This window comes from Orycteropus afer, unplaced genomic scaffold, assembly GCF_000298275.1.
Source record: "Orycteropus afer afer isolate SDZICR_OR568_19922 unplaced genomic scaffold, OryAfe1.0 scaffold00006, whole genome shotgun sequence".
Lineage (NCBI taxonomy): Eukaryota > Metazoa > Chordata > Mammalia > Tubulidentata > Orycteropodidae > Orycteropus > Orycteropus afer.
In genome coordinates, this window is record NW_006921593.1 from 3,462,981 (window position 1) to 3,485,546 (window position 22,566).

General features: G+C 47.8%; 1 protein-coding gene across 1 annotated transcript in view; it reads right to left on the bottom strand.

Annotated features, from left to right (window-relative positions):
* The window catches only part of RFC2 (replication factor C subunit 2), a 30,612-nt gene extending 14,154 nt beyond the window's left edge, over positions 1-16,458 (bottom strand). Inside the window, exons 1-8 of the mRNA XM_007940470.2 lie at positions 16,304-16,458; positions 14,349-14,418; positions 11,700-11,741; positions 11,290-11,396; positions 10,520-10,621; positions 8,710-8,810; positions 5,124-5,281; positions 4,820-4,885 (exon numbers count right to left, since the gene is read on the bottom strand). Coding sequence (XP_007938661.2) covers positions 4,820-4,885; positions 5,124-5,281; positions 8,710-8,810; positions 10,520-10,621; positions 11,290-11,396; positions 11,700-11,741; positions 14,349-14,418; positions 16,304-16,458 — 801 coding nt within the window. The remainder of the gene's footprint in view (positions 1-4,819; positions 4,886-5,123; positions 5,282-8,709; positions 8,811-10,519; positions 10,622-11,289; positions 11,397-11,699; positions 11,742-14,348; positions 14,419-16,303) is intronic.
* Between the last annotated feature and the right edge of the window lie 6,108 nt (positions 16,459-22,566).

The window sequence follows — 22,566 nt, forward strand, 5'->3', positions numbered from 1 at the left end:
GACACCATGAAAAAATACATAACAAAATGACAGCAACAAATTCAAACTTATCAATAATCACCCTGAATGTTAATGGATTAAATGCACCATTCAACAGTTCATACACATTATGTCTCATGACACTGACTGTAGTCCCCACAATGTAACAGCTCTCTTCCCACTTCCTCCCCGTGGTTACCTTTTTCCTGTGTCCTTTCCTATGCATTCCTGCCCTCTGAGCTAGCTCCCTGTGCAAGTGCTGTCCTTCTGATCTCCCATGGCTGACTATTCCAAGAGTGCACCTACCTGGGGTAATTATTCACCTTGTAGGCCTGGCTATTGTTTGGCTGGAGTTAAGCCATGGAGCGAGTTCAATTCCAGGCCTGAAGGGTGACCAGGGGGTTTCACCAGTCTGCATCAGACCAGTAAGCCTGGTCTCTCTCTCTCTCTTTATTACTTTTGAGTTTTGTTCCACATTTTCTCTCACTCCTCACTCTATCCAGGACCTCCAATTGTGACCCTTTTCTGAGTGGTCTGTTTGGGGGCAGCTTTTAGGTGACTAGTAACCTGTCTGAGATCACGTGGGGGACACTTACTCGGAACCACTTCAAATCTTGCTATTTTATAAAGTGAAAGGTCATATGGACCAATTTCCCAGCTTGAGGAAGAGGATGAATACACTTTTCCTGGAAAGGGGCCCCAGACTCAGCGTGAAGGCCTAAGGAGAGGAGACCCCACACCCCACAGGCAGCCTGCTGGGTGGTTTTCAGCGCCTCCGAGTCCCAAGGCCGCCTACCTGCAATTTCCTCCACTGGTCTCAGGCCTGTGGCCAGTGCAACATCATATCTGAAATCTTCTAAATGAAAGCAAGCCTTCAGCTATCTCAAGACAATGCCTACACTTGCCCTTGGTCTTCTCATCTCCATTCAATTCCCTTCCCTAAAAAGCCATGGTTTCCAGAGCCCTCGGTGCTTTGCTCCAAGATAAAAACAACTGTAACTACCTCCATACATTATGAAGCAAATTCCCTTTCATAAGTGTCCTTGAAAATACCAAAAAACAAATCAAAACAAGACAAACTCACTGCCACTGAGTCCATTCTGACTCATAGTGCCCACTGGGTTTCCAAGGCTGTAATCTTTATGGAAGCAGACTGTCTCATCTTTCTTCCACGGAATTGCTGGTGGGTTCGAACCACCGACCTCCTGGTTAGCAGGCAAATGCCTTCACCACTATATCACCAGAGCTCCCCTGAAAATACATCTACTGCTAAGGTCTAAACAGATGCTTTAACATGGCTTCCTTCCCCCACACTCCTGGTTAGAAAGAGCTACAGACTGAAAGCAAGGGTACCCTACTCACTGCCTCCCCCCAAGTAAGGGGGAGATCAGCCTCCAAAACAAGCATTTAGACACCCAGTGTTAGGGGCAGAACTTCCACTGAACAACAACAAAATTAATTACTAGAAAATTTTTCCCCTAAATTTTGTTTTGTTGTTCTTGAGAATACACACAGCAAAACAAAGATCAATTCAACAGTTTCTACAGGTACAATCTAGTGACACTGAGGACGTTCTGAGCTGTGCAACCCTTCTTTTCTGAGTTGTTCTCCCTCCATATAAACTCACTTACATTTCCAGCTAATCTCTCCAGTTGCTGTTGTCAATTTGATTCCATGTAGATAGTTCTTAAAAGAGCATACTGCTCAAAGCAGCCCTTTTTTATGTGTTAAGCTAAACTACTGTTTGGTTTTAAGATTTCAGAGAATACCTTTGCTTTAAGGTTTAAAGATTATCTCAGGACAATAGTTTCAGGGGTGCAGCTACCCTCCATGGCTCCAGAAAGTCTAAAATCCATGAAATGTTAAATTTTGTTATACATTTCCCCCCTTTTGATCAGGGTTTTTCTACGGAATCTTTGATCAAAATGTTCAGTAATGGTAGCTGGATACCATGCAGTTCTTCTGGTTTCATGGCAAAGGAGACAACTAATCACACATTCCACAACCTCCTCCTATTCCTGATTCTCCTTCCCCTGTGGCTCCAGGTGAACAGAGACCAATTGTTATGCCTTGAATGGCCACTTGCAAGCTTTTAAGACCCCAGGTACTATGCAAGAAATTAGGTGGAACAGAAGCACTGAACACATTATTAGGCCAGTTAACTGGGAGGTCCTACGAAATTATGACCCTAAGCCTCCAGACCAAGGAACCAAATCCCATGAGGTGTTTGGTTATACAGAAGCAGCCTCAGCAGCTACCTTTTTTATTGGTCAGCATTGTAAATATATAACACAGCTTTTGCCAATTCAACTTTTTATAGGTGGACAACTTTTTGAGAAGCTCTGGTGGCACTGTGGTTAAAGCACTGGGTTGCTAACCAAAAGGTTGCTTCAAATCCACCAGCTATTCTGTGGGAGAAAGTGGCAGTCAGCTTCTGGGAAGATTTACAGCCTTGGAAACACTATGGGGCAGTTCTACTCTGTTTCAGACAGTTGCTATGAATTAGAATCAACCTGCTGCTGATGGGTCTGATTTTTTGGTTTACAACTTTTTGATAGCAGTTGTGATATATTGGTTGTGCAATCCTAACCTTAATCAATGAGATTTTTCCACCATCATTAACTCTCCCTTTACTACTACCTTCTGCCCCTGGTAACCACTAATAAATTCTAGTCACTGTACATCTGCCCTTTTTTTAAAAAAAATTTGTTATTTGGGTTAAAGTTTACAGAGCAAATTCACCTTCCATACAGCACCTCACATATACTTTGTCTCATGACATTGACTGAAATTTCCCACAATGCAACAGCTCCCTAGCTCCCTTTCCACTTTCTCCCCATAGTGACCTCTTCCCTGTGTCCTTTCCCCTTATGTACTCCTGGCCCCCAAGCTTTCTCCCTGTGAAAAAACAGACCTTCTATTCTCCTATGATTGTTCTCTCCAAGGAGTGTATCTACCTAATGGAAATGTTCAGCTCATATGCCTGTCTTTTGTTTGGCTGGAGGCTACAGTAGTGTGTTCCATTACAGACCTGAAAAGGCAGCTAAAGGCCATAGTCTCAGTGGTACCATCAGTCTCTATCAGACCAGCAAACCTGGTCCTTTTTTTTTTTTCTCATGATTTTGAGTTTTGTTCCATGTTGTTCTCCCACTCTATCTAGGATTTCCAACATAGATCCCCGTCCAAGTGGTTGACAGTGGTGGCTGGGCACCATCTAGTTCTTCTGGTCTCATAGCCATATAGGCTGAGAATCGCAGGGTGTACCAGTTGCTTGGACTAACGGTTTCCATGTATCTTTGGTTTTTCTCATTCTTCTTTGCTCTGGATGAGGAGAGACCCATCATTGCATCTAGATGACATCTGCCCTTTTTTAAAATCTTTTTTATATAAAAGAGGTCATATAATATTTGTCCTTTAGTGACTGGCTTATTTTTCTCAGAATAATGTCTTTAAGCTCCACCCATACTGTATCAAGACTTCATTTCTGCTGCTGGCTGAGTGGTATTCCATTGTATGTTTAGACCCCATTTTGTGTATCCCTTCCTCTGCTGACAGGCATTTAGGTTGTTTCCTCCTTTTGGCTATTGTGAATAGTGCTACAGTGAACACTGGAATGCAAGTCTCTGCTTTCAAGTCTTTTGGATATATACATACATATATATATTTACAGCTAGGAGTAGAATTGTTAGGTCACATGGTAGTTCTATTTTTAGAGTTTTGAGGAACTGCCACACTGTTTTCCACAATGGCTGTACTATTCTGCATTCCCACCAGCAATGGATAAGGGTTCCAATTCCCCCACATCCTTGCCAGCATTTATTCATTTCTAACATTGGCTGTCCTAGCAGGAGTGTACCAGTATCTCGCTGTGGTTTGGATTTGCATCTGTCCAATGGCTGATGAGGCTGAGCCTCTTCTCATGTGTCAGTGGCCATGTGAATGTCCTCTTTGGTGAAGCATCTATTTGAGTCCTTTGCCAAGTCTATGATTTTGGCTTATTTATCTCTCCGTTGTTAACCTGGTAAAGTTTTATACGTATTTTGGCTGTTAGATTCTTGTGATGTACGGTTTTCAAAGATACTCTCCCAGTCAGTTTTTGGGAAAGTTGTTTGAAGAACAAGTTTTTGATTTTCATAAGGTCCCATTTATTTATTTGTCTTTCACTGTTTCTGCTTTTGTTATTGTATTTGATAATCTAATGTTGAAAGCAAGCCTGACAGCACTGTCTCTGTTTCTTCTTCTAATAATTTTGTGGTTTTTGTTTCCACGTTTAGGTCCTTCATCCATTTTGAATCTGTTTTTGTGTATGGTGTGAGGCAGGGATTAAATTTATTTTTTAAAACTTTGTCAATAGATAGTGGTGACAGTTGCACAGTATGGTGATCTAATTAACGCCACTGAATTATACCCATAAGTGGTTGAAAAGGCAAATGTTTTGTTATAGATAACAGCTATAAACATCAATTTTAAAATCCACACACATATATATATATATAAATCTGAAAGAACAATATCTGTGTGGCAGGTATGTTGTTAGATTAAATAAGACCCACTGAGAGCACCCAGCACTGGGCCTGACACATCACCGGGACCTCCACCATCCAACGCTGGTGACATTACAACGTCCCTCCCGACTCTCGAGCACATGAAAGCAGACCTGACAACAAAGGGCAACTGGGAGCAGGGCCACCTCCTGAGTGCCCTCCCCTGGAGGGGGCCTGAGCCACAGCAACAGCAGCAGAGCGTCTGCCCCTTGCTTCCATCAAGTCTCCCTCCCATCCCTGGCCCTGGCAGATGAACACTGCTTTGCAGACTGTAATGGCCCAACCAGCACTCATACCTTGAACACGTTCTCACTGTTGATAAAGCCAAACCCTGAGAAGGTGGACTGCAGGTTGTTCAATGCCTGTGGAGGAGTGAGAACACATCAAGGGTGATGTTTAAATCTCTGCCCTTCCTGCCCCTCTTCCTAGAGTCCAAGCCGAGTACCCCCCTTGAGCCCTCGTCTCCATCGGCCTGTAACCTGGCAGTGCTGGGCACACGTTGCCCACTCTGGGCAGCTTGGTTCCTGTGTGGCAGTCACTGCCCTCCGCCCCTCAGAGCAGCCCAGTGGCCCACACCTGAATGGAAACGGCCGCACGTACCTGCCTCATGTCTCCCTGGGCAGTAAAGATGATGGCTTCCAGGCCATCGTCCGTGTACGGCACCTTCTCTTTCTCGATCACACTCATCAGCCTCGCCAGGATCTGGGCATCTGTCAGCTTCGTGTAGCGGAGCACGGCACACCGGGACTGAATGGGCTCTGAACAGAGATAGCAAAGAGGGAGGTGTCCCTGGCAGCCGACAGGAAGCAGCTACACAGGGAGGTGCCAGGCCCTCTGGGCAGATACAATTCAGTCAATCTGGGCTAGGAATGGGTCCCTGTGTGGCTTCTTTAAGCTTCAAAGGAGACTGAGTGCAGCCACAGCTGAGAACTCTGCACAGACAAATGCAGAAGCCTTCACCTTCGGTTTAGACTGTTACAGTAGCTGCTCTGTGAACTGCAAGCCCTAGCCTGACAGCCCTCTGGCCCACACTCTGCACTCCTGCTAAGCTGGCCTTCCTAAGGAGGTTCTGACTCATCACCTCTTCCTGCCAAGACAAACCCTACAGTAGCCCTTGTAGCCCAGATCTTAGCTTTGTAGGTAAAATCTTCCCCCAACTTCATCTCTCTCCACCCTCCTAAACCTGGCTCTGGTCCCTTGTCTCTCTGGAACAAACTGACTATACACTCGCCTGGCAAAGTTCTTCCCACTTATGGGGCCTCTTGTCCAAGTTCTTCTGTTTTAATCACAACTATCTCTGAAAGCTTCTCTCAAACCCAGCACCTCATGCAGCTGTTCCAGACCACCTGGACTACAGCAACTCTCCTTTGCTCTCACAAAGAACGTGTAATCCTGTTCATTTATTGGTAGAAAATGAAATGGTGACCTCCCTAGTGGTCATGGGGCAGAAAGAGGTGAAACAGGGAAGTCACAAGAGTGCAGGGTGGGGCTACGAAGGGGTTCATGGGAACACACTGGAACCCAGACATAAGAACCACCAGCTTGGCCTGGAGATGAGGCTCCCCATGGAGGCGAGTTCTGAACTGGGTGGTGGAGGGTGAGGCTTCCCTGGCTGGAAAGGCAACGCAGACAGAGGGAACAGCAGCTTCAGAGACCAGTGAGGAAAGGGCAGTGAGTCCAGGACATGGCAAGATGCTACACGGCTGCAGGGTGGAGAGCTGAGGCTGTGGGCTGCCGGGACCCCACGCGAGAGGCACATGTCTCGGTCAGCAACGGCAGACCACAAAGGCCTAGTGTAGCAAGTCAACCTTGTGCTTAGAAGACCGCCCAGCAGTCACGTGGCGACTACAGGTGTGAGAAGCCAGGGGACACTGTGCCAGCCAAGGCAAGAGAAAGTGAGGCCACAGACCTGGGTGAGAGAAGGTGGCTCAAGAGACACTGCTGAGCTGGGACGACCTGAGACTGGAGTTTGGTGAGAGGCTGGCTACTGAGGTGAGTGGAAAAGGAGGACTTGGGATGGCTCAGGTGTGCGGCTCTGGGGATTCCCCACTCCTATCTGCGTGCGCTCGGGGTGGGGGTGGGGGTGGGGGTAGGGCCTGGGGCTCGGACACAGAAGACACTCTGTACATAAAATGGTTCAGTGTCTGTCAAGTGACAAGATGCCGCGAAGAGCCCCCCTCCTAAGAGCTAGTCCATTTCAACTCATCTTCAATCAGGAAGCATCACATGGAACCTTATTTGCATGTTTAGGATTATTGGGCAAAGAAAAGATGTCACAGAAACGGGAGTTCAGATCTAAAAGCGACTGATGTTCAAACACAGCTATAAGCTTCCTTTGCTAGTTTTTCTCATTGTGCAAGAACCAAAAACTCAGCTCACAGCATTGAGACATATTTCAGAGGAAGATAGCCATGGCCTTCCTCAGAGAACACGTGCCTCACTCGGAACTGGTGTGACTCTAGGAGCCAAGGGAGGCGCTGTCTCTCAAGAGTTTCAGAAATCAAACCTGCAGCCACCTGACCATGAACCACTTCCTGTAAGTGGAGAAATACATTTAAGATCTCATTCACGTTTGTATATCCCTTTAAAACTAGAGCAGAATGCTCTACGTATCAGGAAATTTAATTTCATGGAAAGGGAAGGTGGTGATGGTTAATTTTATGTGTCAACTCACCTGGGTGGTTCTCATGAGTTTGGTTATGCCAAACAGTAGACTAGCTGGTGTTCCATCATGTAATCTAATGCAACATGATGTAATCACCTTCCACAGTGTAATCAGTAGAATGTAATCAATCAGGGAGGCATCCCTTGGGGTGTGGTCTGCCTTCAGATTATAAATAGGTACGTCAGCAGATCTCTTGGCTCTGCACTCATCCCATCACCCAACCTATGGATCTTGGGACACAAGTCTGCAGAAAGGTCCGGCCGGCACCTGACCCATGGATTTTAGACTTTGCAGCCACCCTGACTGTGTGAGCCAATTCCTTGAGGTAATCAGTCAGTCTTCTCTCTCTCCCTGTCTCTCTCTCCATCTCACTGCTTCTGTTTCTCTAAGGAACCCTAAGACAGAAGGGCAGAGTTTTCTTGGCCAACAATGGCAGTTTCAAATCACTGAACAAATTCATTAACATCCAGCACTACGCCAGCTGCATTGGGGGAGGGGGTGTCTATAAAAGTGTCCTGCTTTGAAAGGTCTGCTTTACCACCAGTTAAGGAGACAAGCTACACGCACATCCCTACATCAAAACTGTGTACTAGCTTTCTCCTTGATCCCACTGGTGTCTTGAGAGTACAAGGTGTTTCTCATTAACTTTCTACTCTCAGCATAGCATTTGACACCTACCAAGAACAGAGAATGTGTTTGTTGAATGAATTAACAAACAAATAAATGACTATGTAGGGCCCATAGAAAGACATAAAGGATTCCTGGCAATACTGAGGCTGGAAACCATGACTTTGTGGGGACATGTTTGTCACGTGTTTACCTGTAGCAGTGCACAGTTGCCTGGGTGCAGAAGGGAAGTCAGGTGGGTGACCTCACACGTGCCAGGGCTCAGCAGGAGAGAGGTGAGGCAAGGACAATGGGACAAGGGAGCTGCTAAAAGTGGTGGGAGAGAAGCCTGGCAGTGCCTCCAGTCTAGATCAGAAACGGAAGGACATGAAACCAGCGGGAAGTTCACAGACTCCGAGCAGTGAGGAAGTGAACAGGCTGCTGGGACGGAGGGCGGGCGGGAGCTGCAGCTGCAAGGACAAAACGCCACAGCCAGAGAGAAGACAACGTTTAGAACTTCACAGGAGTGCAATTCCTGTAACAACAAAGCCCAGGGCGCAGACACAGTATATGCTGAGCGCTCGAGGCAACGAGAAGTGTAAGAGCGCATTTGGAGAGGAGCAGCAACCAAGACACATGCCCAAGGCATCAGAAACGTCACGTGGGCCCAAGAGAGCACAAATCAGACAGAGGCCACAATCACAGCTCTTCCACTTGCTCTGTGGCTTTGGGCAAGTGACTCAACCTTGTGAGCTCCAGTTTCCTCATCTCTAGAGTGGAGCTGATACTACCTCTCCCAGAATGGTATAAAGACTAAATGAGAAGTGGACCGCACAGTGCCTGGCCCTACTCTTCCATGACTAAAGGGCTGTGCAAGCACCGTGTGAGCCCCAGGTCACCCAGAGCTCAGCCCACCTATGATTTTATCCGAAGCGTTGCAAGCGAGAGCAAAACGGGTTGTTTTGGAGTAGATTTCCATGGTTCTCCTCAAGGCCTGCTGGGCGCCATCCGTCATGCTGAGAGGAAAAACAGAGCGAGGTGTTTGCAACTGGGACCCGACGCCCACTGGGCACAAAGCTCTCCCTATAAATAATAATCCGGGACATAGGACACGTCTCACCCTACAAATGCTAAAACCCACAAGCCCCACTAAGACTGACTGAGCAGACTGACTGCCCAGGTGCACAAAATCCCCATCGGCAGTGGCTGCACCCACACGTGGAGGAGTCAGGCCTCCCTTTAGCTCTGCCATGATGGAAACCCAAGAGAACAGTCTTATGACATCAGCTGCCAACATTTCTAATGAAACGCCAGGAGCCCTGACCCCCTCACTGAGCATGCTCAGCTCTCTCCAGGGCCCCCACAAGGGTCTTCCGCAGGCAGGCTCTACAGGCGTGAGCAGAAGCCCTGCAAGCCCGTGCTGCCGGTGTGACCCTAGGTCTCAGTGTCATCACCTGTTAACATGGACAGAAAAATACTGTCAAACTCAGAGGGCTGTCGTGACAATTAAACATGATGCTAACACCCAACAGCCAAAAGCAGGGAGCAACCCAAGTGTCCATCGACAGGTGAATGGATAAACAAATGTGGTACACCCAGACAACGGACTATTATTCAGCCTTAAAGAGAAAGTCCTGGTACGTGCTAGGACATGAAAGAACCCTGAAAGCCTACGATGACTGCAATGAGCCCTTCGTCAAAGGGCAAATATTGTATGATCCCATTTATATGACACATCTGGAAGGGACCAATGCAGAGACAGGAAATTATTGGGTGCTGGGTGAGGAAGGAATGGAGGGTTAGGTTTAATTGGTACAGAGTTTCTATCTGGGGCCATGAAAAGGTTTTGGAAACAGTGGTGATGGTTACAAAATTATGACCCTGACTAATGCCACTGGGTTGTACACTTAACAATGGTGAAAAAAGCAACTTTCATGTCCTATACATTTTACCACAATAGAAAGACAGAAATAACAAGAACAAAAATGTAACATGTAAAGTGATTAGTAGCATGGCTGGGATACTATAGGAGCTCTGGTAGCACAGTGCCTAAGGCATCTGACTGCTCACTGGAAGGCTGGCGGTTCAAACCCACCAGCCAGTCCATAGAAGGAAAATTAGGCGATCTACTTCTATAGTGATACCGCCTCGGAAACTCAAGGAGGGGTTGTTATGAGTCAAATCGACTCGACGGCAATGAGTTTGGTTTTTTTGGACTATAAACACTTACGTGTAGACATTTAATAAGAGTTCAATATATGTTAGCTGCTGTTACTACCATAAACAATATCACAGTCAGAAGGTTAAGGCATATCCACACTATGGAATATAACCCAGTATTAAAGACCATGTCCACAAGGTCACAGGGCTATGGAACACTGCTCTTAACTTCAAAGGAAGAACGAGGATCCAAAAATATATATGACAGTCTCAACTATGTCAAAAATACATAGCAGTAAGAGAAGAAATAAAGCAAGGTATTTCCAATATTTTCTAAGTTTTCTTCAAAAAACATGGATTACCTTTATAGTTTTTTAAAATGTCATTAAAATTTTTCATTTAAATCGTTTGTGTCAGTGATGCTAGGACAAAGAGTAATAAGTCATATAATACACACAAGGTCTAAGGGTCCCACCCACCACAAAAGTGCAAAATCCTCCTAATTCAACTGAGCTCTGTAAGGGTTAGAGATCAAGGTCAAAACATAACTGGCAAAGCACTCTACCTGTCTGCTTCGTCCAGGATGATGATCTTATGCCGGCCTCTGGGAAGGGTCACTTTCTGTTGGGCAAACATTTTGATTTTATTCCTCACGACGTCAATGCCTCTGAAACAGGAAGCCAGAATTTTACCGTCACCTTCCAACCAAGACAAATCCCATTTCCTTCATGAGCACTTTTAGCTCCCAGTCCACCAACAGGGACTACTGGACCCAATGTAGTTTTGAGTTTCTTCTTTGGGCAAAATGCTAATTATCTGCAAAGACTGGTATTTAATGACTTATATTCTATTTTAGCAGTCTTCCAAAGAACAAAGAAAAATTGACTGAAAAAAAAAAAAAGCAAACCAGAATAAAACTCATTTTATCTTGCAATTAAGGAGCTCTGGTGGCATAGTGCCTAAGGCACTTAACTGCTAACCAGAAGGCTTACGGTTCAAACCCACCAGCTACTCCTCAGAAGGAAGAATCTACTTCCATAGAGATACTGCCTTAGAAACCCAAGGAGGGGTCGCTGTGAGTCGGGTCCGACTTGATGGCACATAACAACAACAACTAGTATTCAGTATCTGAGAAATAAACCAGCAAGTCTAGGGCTTATGGGACCACGCTGACAAGCAAGCAGGTCTCAACCCCTTTCACCGGGAAGGAAGAAAGAAAAGCATGCCACTGGCAAGGCAAGCACCAGTCCAACAAGGAGCCCAAAACAGGCCACGTCGCCAAGAATTCAAAATGCCAAACGCTCACCACCCTTCGGTCCCCACTCCCGGACGCACCTGTCATTGGAAGCATTGAGTTCCAGGACGGCGTCCTTAAGTGCTGGGCCCAGCAAGGCTCGTGCCAAACACAGGATGCTGGTAGTTTTCCCAGTTCCTGGGGGCCCCTAGGAATGAGATCCCAGTAAGAGCTTCAAGCCACCAGAATGAACTCAGTGTATCTCCTGCTTTGCTTACATTCCCCTCCCTTCAACCCACCGCACCCCAGGCCACAGGGAATCAACCCAGCCACCACCCCACAGGTCTCATGAGGAACTTGGTGAAACGTCTCCCTTCACTGAGGGGAATAAGGGCTGGAGCGATAAAGGGCCTCTCTGAGGAGGAAGTACTGTCACTAAAGCACCTAAGTGGACAGTGAAAATGCAACTGGGAGACAAACGAAAACACCAGGACCAGGACAGAGTACTTACGGCAATTATAATGTTGGGCACATTCCCTTCTCTTGCAAAGACCTGAGGAAGAAATGTTCATGAAAACTGGTTAATCGGTAAACCTTAGGGGTGGGTCCCCCCAGCCATACAGACCCACGTAAGCATAGCTATAAATTTCTCCAAATGGACGCCCCCTAGAACTCTCACCTCAGCATGTTCAAACTGAACTGACCACTGTTCCCCAGAAACCCAGGGCCCCGCCCACGTTTCCTCTTCTGAGGACTGTCAGTGCATCAACCCAAGCGCTTACATCCAGAACCTGGAGGTCAGCATCAGCGTGGACTTGGCCTTCTCCCTTGGCCCACGCAGCAGCTCAACAACCAGGCTTGTGTGTTCTTGTCCCCGTCTTTTCAAAGCCCACAGACTTTCCCTCAGTCCCACTGCCACTTCCTCAGTCCATTATCTCTTGTCCAGTTGCTTTCAACAGGCCATTAACTGGTCTTCTTGCTTCTCAACTTACCACACTCCAATCCATTTCCCACACTGTAACCACAGCCTTCCTTCTAAAATGCAATCATTTTTAAAAATGTACCTAACTGACCAAAGATGCATGGAGACAATTAGTCCAAGGGACTAAATGATCCTCAGCCTGTAGAACCGAGACCAGAAGAACTAGAGAGTGCCTGGCCACCATCAACCACTTGGAGGGGGATCTCTGTAGGAAACCCTGGATAGAGTGGAAGAACAATGTGGAACAAAATTCAAAATCATAAAAAAAAAGGAACAGGACAAGATTTGCTGGTCTGATAAAGCCTGGTGGAACCCCTGAGACTATGGTCCCTAGCTGCCCTTCAGGTCTGGAATTGAACCCACTTGTGTGACTTCTAGACAAATAAAAGAGACATATGAGCTGAACATTCACATTAGGCAGACACACTCCTTGGGGAGGTCAATCATGGGAGAAAGAAGGGCTGTGTATACACAGGGAGACAGCTCAGGGGCCAGGAGTACATGGAGGGAAGGACCCTGGGAAGAGGTGGCTATGGAGAGGAAATGGGAGGGGCGCTATCGCACTATAGGAGACTGCAGTCAATGTCATGAGACAAAGTGTATGTGAACTGCTGTATGGAAGATGAATTTGCTTTGTAAACTTTCACCCAAATCACAATAAAAATTAAAAAAAATAAAAAAATAAAAAAGTACCTAACTGAAACCTTTGGACAACACCTTACTGCCCCCAACATGAAGCTTAAACTCTTCAACAGAGCCCACAGGCCCTACACAGCCTGGATTCTTTCTCAATAAACCCTAAAACACAGCACTGGCCGGTGCAGACATAACTACGCTCAGCTGCTAACCAAAAGGCTGGAAGTTGGAGTCCACCCAGACGTATCTCAGAAGAAAGTCCCGGCAATCTGCTTCTAAAAAACCACCCCGAGACCCTCTGGAGCACAGTTTCCTCAACGCACATGGGGATGCCATGAGCTGCGCTGACTTGACAGCAACTGGTTCTTTGGATAGCGTGTCACTCCAAGTGGGGGGTCCCTGGACCAGGAGAATCAGCATTGTCTGAGATCGTCAGGTGAGCAGAACCTCCAGCCCCACTCCACAGCTACTGCATCAGAACCTGCATTTTATCAAGACCCCCAGGAGTCACACGCCCGTGAATGCTTGAAAAGCACCACCCTGTATCCCAATCAGATGACATGTGTTCCCCACAACAAGCCGAACTCCCTCACACCCATGCCTTCGCATGTGCTATTCCTTCTGCCCCCCATTATCCCTGGCCCCTCCAGTGTAGCTAACTCCCACTCATCCTTTAGCTCTGGGGTCACTTCTTCCACTTGGGAATTCAGATACTCTAAGCAGGCTACTCCTCCTCTTCCTCCTAAATCTAGAGTCGGGGCTCCGGCCATGTGTTCCCACAACCCCTGACCTTCCCCCTGCAGAGGGCTGACCGCACTACCTGCTGACATCAACGTAGCCCCCACTAGACTCTCCATCCCACATGGGCACGTTCCTGATCACATTAACGGTTCCTGACACTGTGTCTGGCCCACAGGAAGGTAATCAAGTATTTGTTAAATCAAAAACAACTGGATAGCTATTAAAGTCTAAACCCCCATTGACTTCAGAGACTACTTCCATCATGTGTCAAACAGCTGGGTTTCCAGACTCTTCCTGAAGACCTCTGGGGCTGGAAATTCCAGGCCTTCTGGGACAGCCCCACTCGCTCCACTGCTAGACACTTCTGCCTGTTAGGAAAGCCATCCTCATGTCAACTTGAATTTTGCTGCCCGTCAGCCACACAGTTTTCATTTTGTCCTCTAGCAGCGATCAGCAGACTCTGGCTCGGGGGTGGTGGGGAGGGTCTGCTCTTGTCATTCTCCAAGTTAAGAATGGTTTTTACATATTTAAAGGTTAAGATCTGGCCCCTTTATGGAAAAAAGTGTGCCCTCTTTGCTCTAGACGAACAGAGAACAAGTCTGACAACACCCCCCCAAACGCCAGCCCTTCAAACATCTGAAGTCATCCTCCACAACTCCCAGGCTTCTCCCAACCCATCATCTCCCAGCTCTTCAATTCTTCCGGATCCATGGTTTGCCTCCCCATGGTTATCCTGCCCGTCTCCCTCCAGGTGCACTCATTTGTCAAAGCCACAAGCCCATCTAGTAAACAGTCAGTCACCTCCAGTCTGCTCACAGTATCTTCATTCCCAACAATTTCATTCAGCTTTACTGGTCTATACTTTTCAACCCTGTTGGGGGGGAGAAAAAACATAAAAAGGTCAACATGGTTATTTTCACACTACTCAAAAGAAAGCATGAAAGGGCTATCCTCAGAACTTGGTCAGATTGTATACATTGAATAAAACTATGCCAAATAGTTGCACACGTTAAATTCAACCCAAGTGTCATTTGACAGGTTAAGTGCATGAGAACTGCACACCAAAGGCTTCCAACTTGCCAAAGCACAGAAACACCTGTTGTTGCTGGAGAAAGGTGAACGGGCCATCTGGAACAATGTGACAGTGTGTGCAACATGGCCTGCCTGTTACACAGAGGCCCGGCACACCCAGCACGGCCAGCCTTCGCTCTGACAGACGTGGTCCGGCACTGCCCCTTCCTCAACCCCTAGAGCCCGTCTCAGCAGATGTGGACCAATTCTCAGCTGGGCTAGCTGAGCAGAAAACACAGGGTTACCCTGTGGTCCCATGAGGCTGGTGGAGAGAGGACAGGCCAGTGGTCCCTTCAGACCAGTGGTTTCCCTTTTGAAACTGTCAGGTAAGCTGTTAACAGAGGAGTCTTCCTCCAGCGCTTTGAACACAAGTGGCAGGAGCCTGGCTGTAACGTCAGTAGCAGGACTTCCTCGGACCTTTATAAACACCCTGGCTTGCTCTGTTTGCACGCTGTCTAGGAGCTGCAGGTGAAGACACTCATTTGTCACATACCACACGACAGTGCAGTAAGTTATCATGCACTTCATTTAGAGATTTTCTCTAGTCAAGAGGGGTGCAGTGGAGAGGTCAGGAGTAAACAATTACCACGGACTTGGAAAGAGTTCTGAGGTGTGCACCTAGGGCATAGGGCAGGAATGGAGCGTGCAAACGTACGCAAGCCAGCGAGAAGTTTTTCTCGAATCTCCCTCCCCCCTCCCCCAGCTACCCAAGGGGCTGTTATTTAAAGCAGCAAGAAACAGAAAGGCATCCAGCACCTTCTCCACACAACCTGCGTCTGACCCTTCCTAACGTGTGACAATCAGAGATGCCCCTGCACAGGTAGTGACCAGGGCAGAGCAGGCGGTCAGACGGGGTGGCTGTGTTTTGTTTACGGAATTTGAACTGGGTATTTTATTTTTCATGTGTAACCAATACCTTGAAAATGTTAATAAGTTAATCCTCAAAAACAAGGATGATTAATATTAGTATGCATGCCAAAAAGAAATGTAATATATCCTCCTTGTCTTTTTAAAACTTACTGTGGCAGATATATACCTAACAAAACATTTGCCATTTCAATCATTTTCACACGTAAAATCCACTCATGGGCAGTGATTTCATCCACCACTCACACAAAATACCCTTTTCTGAATTATTCCACCGCCCTAACACCGTGCGGGTGATTAATGACTTCCCCTCAGCTCCACCCCCAGTGATCACTAGTAACCTTGACTCTCCTCCTTTGTCTGGTTCATATAGGTGGATTCATACAATAGGTATCCTTTTGTGACGGGCTTATGGCACTCAGCATGTTTTCAAGGCTCATCCCTGTTGTGGTGAGCAAGCATCATGGCTTCATTTCTCTTTACACCAGAGTACTATCCCCTGGCGTGTATGTATCACATTTTGTTAATCCATTCATTTGTTGACGGGCATTCGGGGGTGGGGGGTTACTTTAATCAGCATTTTTCCCACGGAGACTCTTCCAGGGTTCAGGCCGGCCACTCTCCACCCCAGGTGGGTTCAGCGACACAAGTCCCTCGCCTTCACCAATTAATAATCCCCTCGCCAGCACGCCGGGCCGCCTCCGCCCCTCAGGATCCCCCCCAAAACGAGCTCTCGCCCTTGGGCCTTAAGAATGAGCCCCGCCATCGCCCCAACCTCATGCCGAGATGCACCCATTATTTATGGCCTGGGTCCTCACCACGGCAGCTCGTAGTGACTGGCACTGCTAGAGGCCTTGCTGGGTGCAGGGGCTGTATCCTGGGCCACGACCTCGGCCGCGCCACTGCCGCTTTCCTGAACCTCCATTCTCCCGCTGTCTCTTCGCGCCGCCCGAGGGCCCGCCCCTGACGTCATCACGCAACCCTGAGAGACGTCGAGAGCGAGCGGAAGCTGCGTCCCTGACCTTTTCTGCGCCTGCGCGGAGGGAATAGGCGTGACGGGCGTCCGATAGCACAGACTGGGTTTGCTGTGGGAAGAGTGGCGACCGGTCTAGGAGTGAGCAGAAGACGGTACTCGTTTGCAGGCAGGTCACTCCAGGAACAGATTGTTTTATTTTCGTTTTCGTGTAGTTTGTCTGCTCAATCTGCGCGACTGGAGCAGGCCTGGCCGGGTAGGCGTATCCAGTCCCGGGCCGGGAGGAGTAGTGTCTTGTGGGCTTTTTTGCCCAATGCGGGACCGTGACGCGCGGACGTGAACAAGTACGGGGGTCCTGGGCGGCGCAAGGCTGGAGCCGACGTCTGGGACCTGCCTGTGCCGTGTTCTGGATTTTTCAGAATGCCTAATACCAGCTCCAGATTGGGGAGCTCTTGCACCCGGAACCACATTTGGTATTTGACTTTTATAAATGGGGAGTTCTCACGACGCTGCGAGATGGGAATCATCTGTCCCGCCGTCAGATGTGACCCAATTTTTATTCCAGGAAAAACACCACACCAGTTGTCAGCCAGTCGATTCCGACGCATGGCGACCCTGTGTATGTCAGTAGGACTGTACATCGTAGGGTTTTCAATGGCACGTCTATATGATCCCAAACTTCCAACCTTTCAGTTAACAGCCAAACATGTTAACTATTAGCATCACTCAGCTGCTTCTTCAGAAAAAGCCAAAACCCAAACTCACTACCATGCACTCGATTCCAGCTCATAGCTACCTTAATAGGACAGAATAGAGCTGCCCCATGGGGTTTCCAAGGCTGTAAGTCTTTACAGAAGCAGACTGCCTCATCTTTCTCCTGCCAAACAGCTGATGGATTCGGACCTTTTGGTTAGCAGCTGAATGGCTTAACCACTGCTCCACCAAAGCTCCTTTCTAGAAAAATAGGTACTCCATACAAGGGCCTTCAGCATTCTTTCGGGCTGTTTTTCTACTGTTGAACTAGTCTTTGCTCCATAACCCAAATGTTGTCATCCTATCACTGCAACCTCCTGTGCACCCCGAGGTAAATATTTCTGCTCTCCTGATTTTGTAGATGAGGAAACCAGCTCAGAAATGAGTGACTAACTTGTCTAGTGTCACGTAGGTTCTAAGTGGTGGAGCTGCGGTTCTGCGTGGATCATGTTGCCCAAGCACTCAGTGTAAAATCCTGTTATTGTTAGAGATTGCTGAAACTCTCCAGACTATGGCCCCTAGTCAGCCTTCTGGCCTGTAATTAAACTCACTCCCGTGGCTTCCCGCCCAACACTAGACAGGAGAATAAGGTGAACATTTACCCCAGCCGGGTGTGCTGCTTAGATCAACCATGGGAGAATCAAACTAAACCAAACTCACTGCCATGGAGTCAGATCCGACTCATAGCAACCCCCCATCTTGGGTTTCTGAAGTAGTATCACTATGGAAGTAGATTGCCCAATTTTCCTTCTGAGCACGGGAGAACAGAAGGGCAGTGTTTGCACAGGGAGGCAGCTCAGAGGACAGGGATACATATGACAGGACACAGAGAAAGGGTAACTGCAGGGAGGAAGTGGGAAGAGAACTGTTAGATCATGGGGGTTGCAGTCAATTTCATGAAGCAAAATGTATATGAACTGGTGTATGGAAATGAATTTGTTCTGTAAACTTTCACTCAAATCATAATTAAAAAAAAAATCCTATTACCTGACTTGCCATATTGCATTATAATTTTGAGGTGAAACTGGCTTTAATGTCTGCTGTGTTGTTGTTATGTGCTGTTGAGTCGGACCCGACTCATAACGACCCCTCCTTGGGTTTCCGAGGCGATATTGCTACGGAAGTAGATTGCCCCATCTTCCTTCCAAGCAATGGCTGGTGGTTTTGAACCGCCAGCCTTCTGGTTAGCAGTCAACTGCCTTAGGCACTGAAGGCCTATTTATTTCTCTCTCTGTCCAGTGCTTAGCACAGGACCTGGCATGCTGTGAATGTCCCATTGAGAGTCTGTAATGAACAGTGGCGACCATGTATGTTTCCAGAACAGTGAGGGTCAGCTGTGAGCAACTGGATTGCTTTCACCAGAGGTCTGATAAAGCCCTGTGGCTGTTGTCCGTTCATCATTGGTCATTATTTGTACAGATCACAAGCAAGACCCTTCATCTCCCCATCATTGGAATAAACACGAGCACCAGGATGTAGATTGCAGGAGATAGCTTTCTGTGTCAGTCCTTTCCCTTTAGTTGTCTTCCCCACCGTCCCACCCCCAGGGAAAAAGAACCCCTGCCCATTATGGAAATGTGTTGGGGAAGCCTGTCTGGTGGTTAGGTTCATTTTTCCGGTGTGAATCCACCCTCCGTTTTTCCAACCTGGTGCTGAGCTCCTGGAGGACCCGGTCCTTGCCCCCTGCTTCTTCGTTTCTTCTCTTTGTTGCAAGGCGCTGAGCTGATCTCTGCTAAGCGAGGCAGTTATGCTGCCGGGCTAGCCAGGTCCGAGCAGTGACTGCCCATTTACAGCTATGCCCTGTGAGATGACCGGAGAGCACTAGCTGCCTCTTCTGCAGTTGTATCCAGTTGTTGAATCTCAGGACCCGGATTCAGAAGCAGTTTGCTTTAATGAAGGTAATTATCGAAGACTGCAGGCTCCGAACTTCTCAGTGTTTTTCTTCTCTCTTTCTGTATAATTTGGAAAAGGTGCTTGAAGTTGGCTGTGTCTCATGGAACCATCTTACATATCTAAAAAAATAACACTATTCACAGGTTCTTTTTCTGGAGGAGAAAATAGACAGTTTTCTTGAAATATCTTTGGGACTTTTTTCTTGAGATATTTTTCTGTATGCTGATGTTCATGTTTTCCTGTAGTCAGTTATCTTTCCCTCACACACAAACCTCTAACCACATACACCATTTGTAAACGGAATGTTTTCAATCAACATGCAAAACAGTATATAATACTTTCTCCTTTAAACCCACGCAGCAAGAGGTCCTTTGGTGCTGCCAGGACTCCGCTGTGACTGCTGTGCTTGGAATACCAGGACGGTGAGAGAAGGAGGTGGCCTTTGGGGCCAAATTGCACTATCAGGACATTTTTCTGTAAACTGAGCCTTCTGTGGCTTGTTGGACTTGAGCCCGGACAGGGCTCAGAGCTTAATGCTCCAGCCTGTCCCCTGGGGCCAGAACAGCAGCCGTGTTGTGGCTGGGTCCCAGGGAGGGCTGGGGAAACCACAGACTCCTGTGAAAGGCCGAGGAGGAGCTGTGGTGACTTCCTCCTCTCCGGCCGGATCTGTGAGATCCCAGGAAATGGAATTCCCACCCAGGCGAGGGCTCAGATTGTTTTGTGGCAGAGAGCAAGGCAGTTACACCAGAGAGGAAGAATGTGCGGAGGACTTCCAATCAAATGAACCAACAGGGCAGGCCACAGACCTTGGCTACCAGGACAGCCTGCCTTACCGTTGGAGTGCAGCCAGCTTCCTGTGACGTAGGATGCAAGGCCAAGGCTCCGGTTGCCTCCAAGATGGGAGCTACCAGATAGCGCCCCCACTCACACACACACTGGGGGCCTCTCATCCTCAACAATGTCTCAATGACCCTTGCTTTGTTTACATAGAATCTTTGAAATTGATTTCCTGTTTCCAAGTGGATTTCTTTATTATTTTTAGTGTTAGAACAAAATGGCGACGCTTTCGTGGAAATAACTCTCCTCTCAGACATTGCGATGTTCCGTCACGGGTTTGGTCATGTTATCAGAAGGGCCAGTCCCTGGAGAAGGACATCATGCTGGGTAAAGTAGTAGCAGTAGTAGTTGTTGTTATGTGCCATAGAGTCAGACCAGACTCATAGCGACCCCTCCTTCGGTTTCCAAGGCAGTCTCACTACGCAAGTAGATTGCCCCATCTTCCTTCTGAGGAGCGGCTGGTGGGTTTGAACCAACAGCCTGGTAAAGCAGAGGGGCAGCAAAAAGAGGAAGACCTCCACGAGATGGGTTGACACGTGGCTGCAATGGTGGGTCAGGTGTGGTGAGGATCATGAGGATGGAGCAGGAATGGACGGTGTTTTTTCTGTTGAATGTGGGGTTGCTGTGAGTTGGAACAGCCTCAGCGCACCTACCAACAACAACAACAACATCATGGTTTTCATTTTTCTAACATTCTCATTAGCATTATTAATTAAACAGCTCATTATATAGTGCAAAGCATATTTTCCAAATAGGTCTACAGTAAAAGGATTTCCCATCTGGGTAATGTTTGTCCGGGTATTGCCCTGATTAGGTTCGTGGAATTTGGAAGCTGGTAGAAACCATGTAGCCTAACTCTTGGTTTTACTCTTTAGCAAAAATTGTTTGAGTGCCTGCCCACCTCATTAACATCAAGTCGACTCCAACTTATGGCAACTGTATAGGGCAGACTAGGGCTGCCCCATAGGGCTTCCCAGGCTGTAAATCTCCACGGAAGCAAAGTCAAAACCAAACCCACTGCTGTGGAGTTGATGCCAACTCACAGCGCCCCTAGAGGACAGAGTGGAACTGCCCCATAGAGTTTCCAAGGCAGTCAATCTTTACAGAAGCTGACTAACTCATCTTTGTCGGTGGACTGGCTGATGGGCTCAAACCACTGACCTTTTAGTTAGCAGCCAAGTGCCTTAACCACTGCACCACAGAACTTTCTCTTGAGTGCCTGCAGCCACTTGGATCAGTACAGGATACCTGGACAAGGCAAGTTTCCAGCTTTCCAGGAGGTTATGTATGGTAAGGAGACAGGCATCAAGCAACCAGTCATTCATTTATTTTAATCTTAACTATGACAGTGAAGAAGGGGCTGACTGAGTGTTAGGATACCAGCTACAGAGTAACTGCCCCCACTTGGAGGTCCGGGAGGGGTTTTCTGGGGAGGGGCAGTTGGCCTGAGATCTGAGCCCCGAATCTGGGGTACCAGCGCCTGTCAGCTTTGCCTGTAAGGACCTTCTGACGGCCTGCCATCACTGTTCCGTTACTCTCTGCCCTTCAGCTCTTTAGCCTGCTTTGTTGTACTTACCCACGACCTATAGTTGTTGGATTTGTTTATTGTTTGTTTCCTCCCTTGCAATGACTGCTCCTTGAGAACAGGAACCATCCCCGTCCTGCTCGCCATGGATCCCTTTTGCTCGGAGTGGCTGGCCCACCGTTGTTGCCATTATCTGCCATGAGAGTCTGCCTGCCCCACCCCCTCACCCCTGACTCATGGTGACCCCATGCAAAGCAGAATGGAACGTTGCCCCATCCTGTGCTAGCCCCAGGATCAGTTATTAACCAGACCTCTGTGATCCATGGGGTTTCCACAGGTTCATTTCTTTGGCAGTAAGTTGCCAGGCCTTTCTCCCTACTCTCAGTCTGAAAGCTCTGCTGAAACTGGTTTAGGATCAGAGCAACACACAGGCCTCCACTGACGGATGGTGGCTGTGCTTGAGGTGTGTTGGCTGGGAAAGGAGCCTGGTATATGCTCCGTATTTTCTGGTGGGATGAATGAATGAATGCCGGGGTGGCCGGAGCACACAGTGGCTGCATCAGCGGGGCTGGGGGTGTGGAGAGAGATGAGGCCTGCTGGGGCCAGATCTCAGAGCTCTGGGAAGCCCCTGGAGGATGTTAGGCAAAAGGGACGTGGCCCAATTTGCATTTTAGGTCACTGGCTGCCATGTGGGGGGAGTTACTCTGGAGGGAGGATGTGGAAGTGTTTTGTTTTAAGTTTTGTGATCCTTGAATCTCTAATTTTTAAAGTATGAAACATTTCAAACATACTAGATACAATACGGGAAGCTCTGGTAGCATAGTGCCTAAGGCACTTGACTGCTAACCAGAAGGCTGGCGGTTCAAACCCACCAGCCACTCCTCAGAAGGAAGGTTGGGCAATCTACTTCCGCAGAGATACTGCCTTGGAAACCCAAGGAGGGGTCGCTATGAGTCGGGTCCGACTCGGCAGCACATAACAACAACAACAGATACGATACCAATGCCATATACCCACCATCAAGACAGATATTAAAGTTTTGCCAGGTTTCCCTCCTTGTTTTAAAGGGAAGCAAAACATTATAGACACCACTCCAGCTT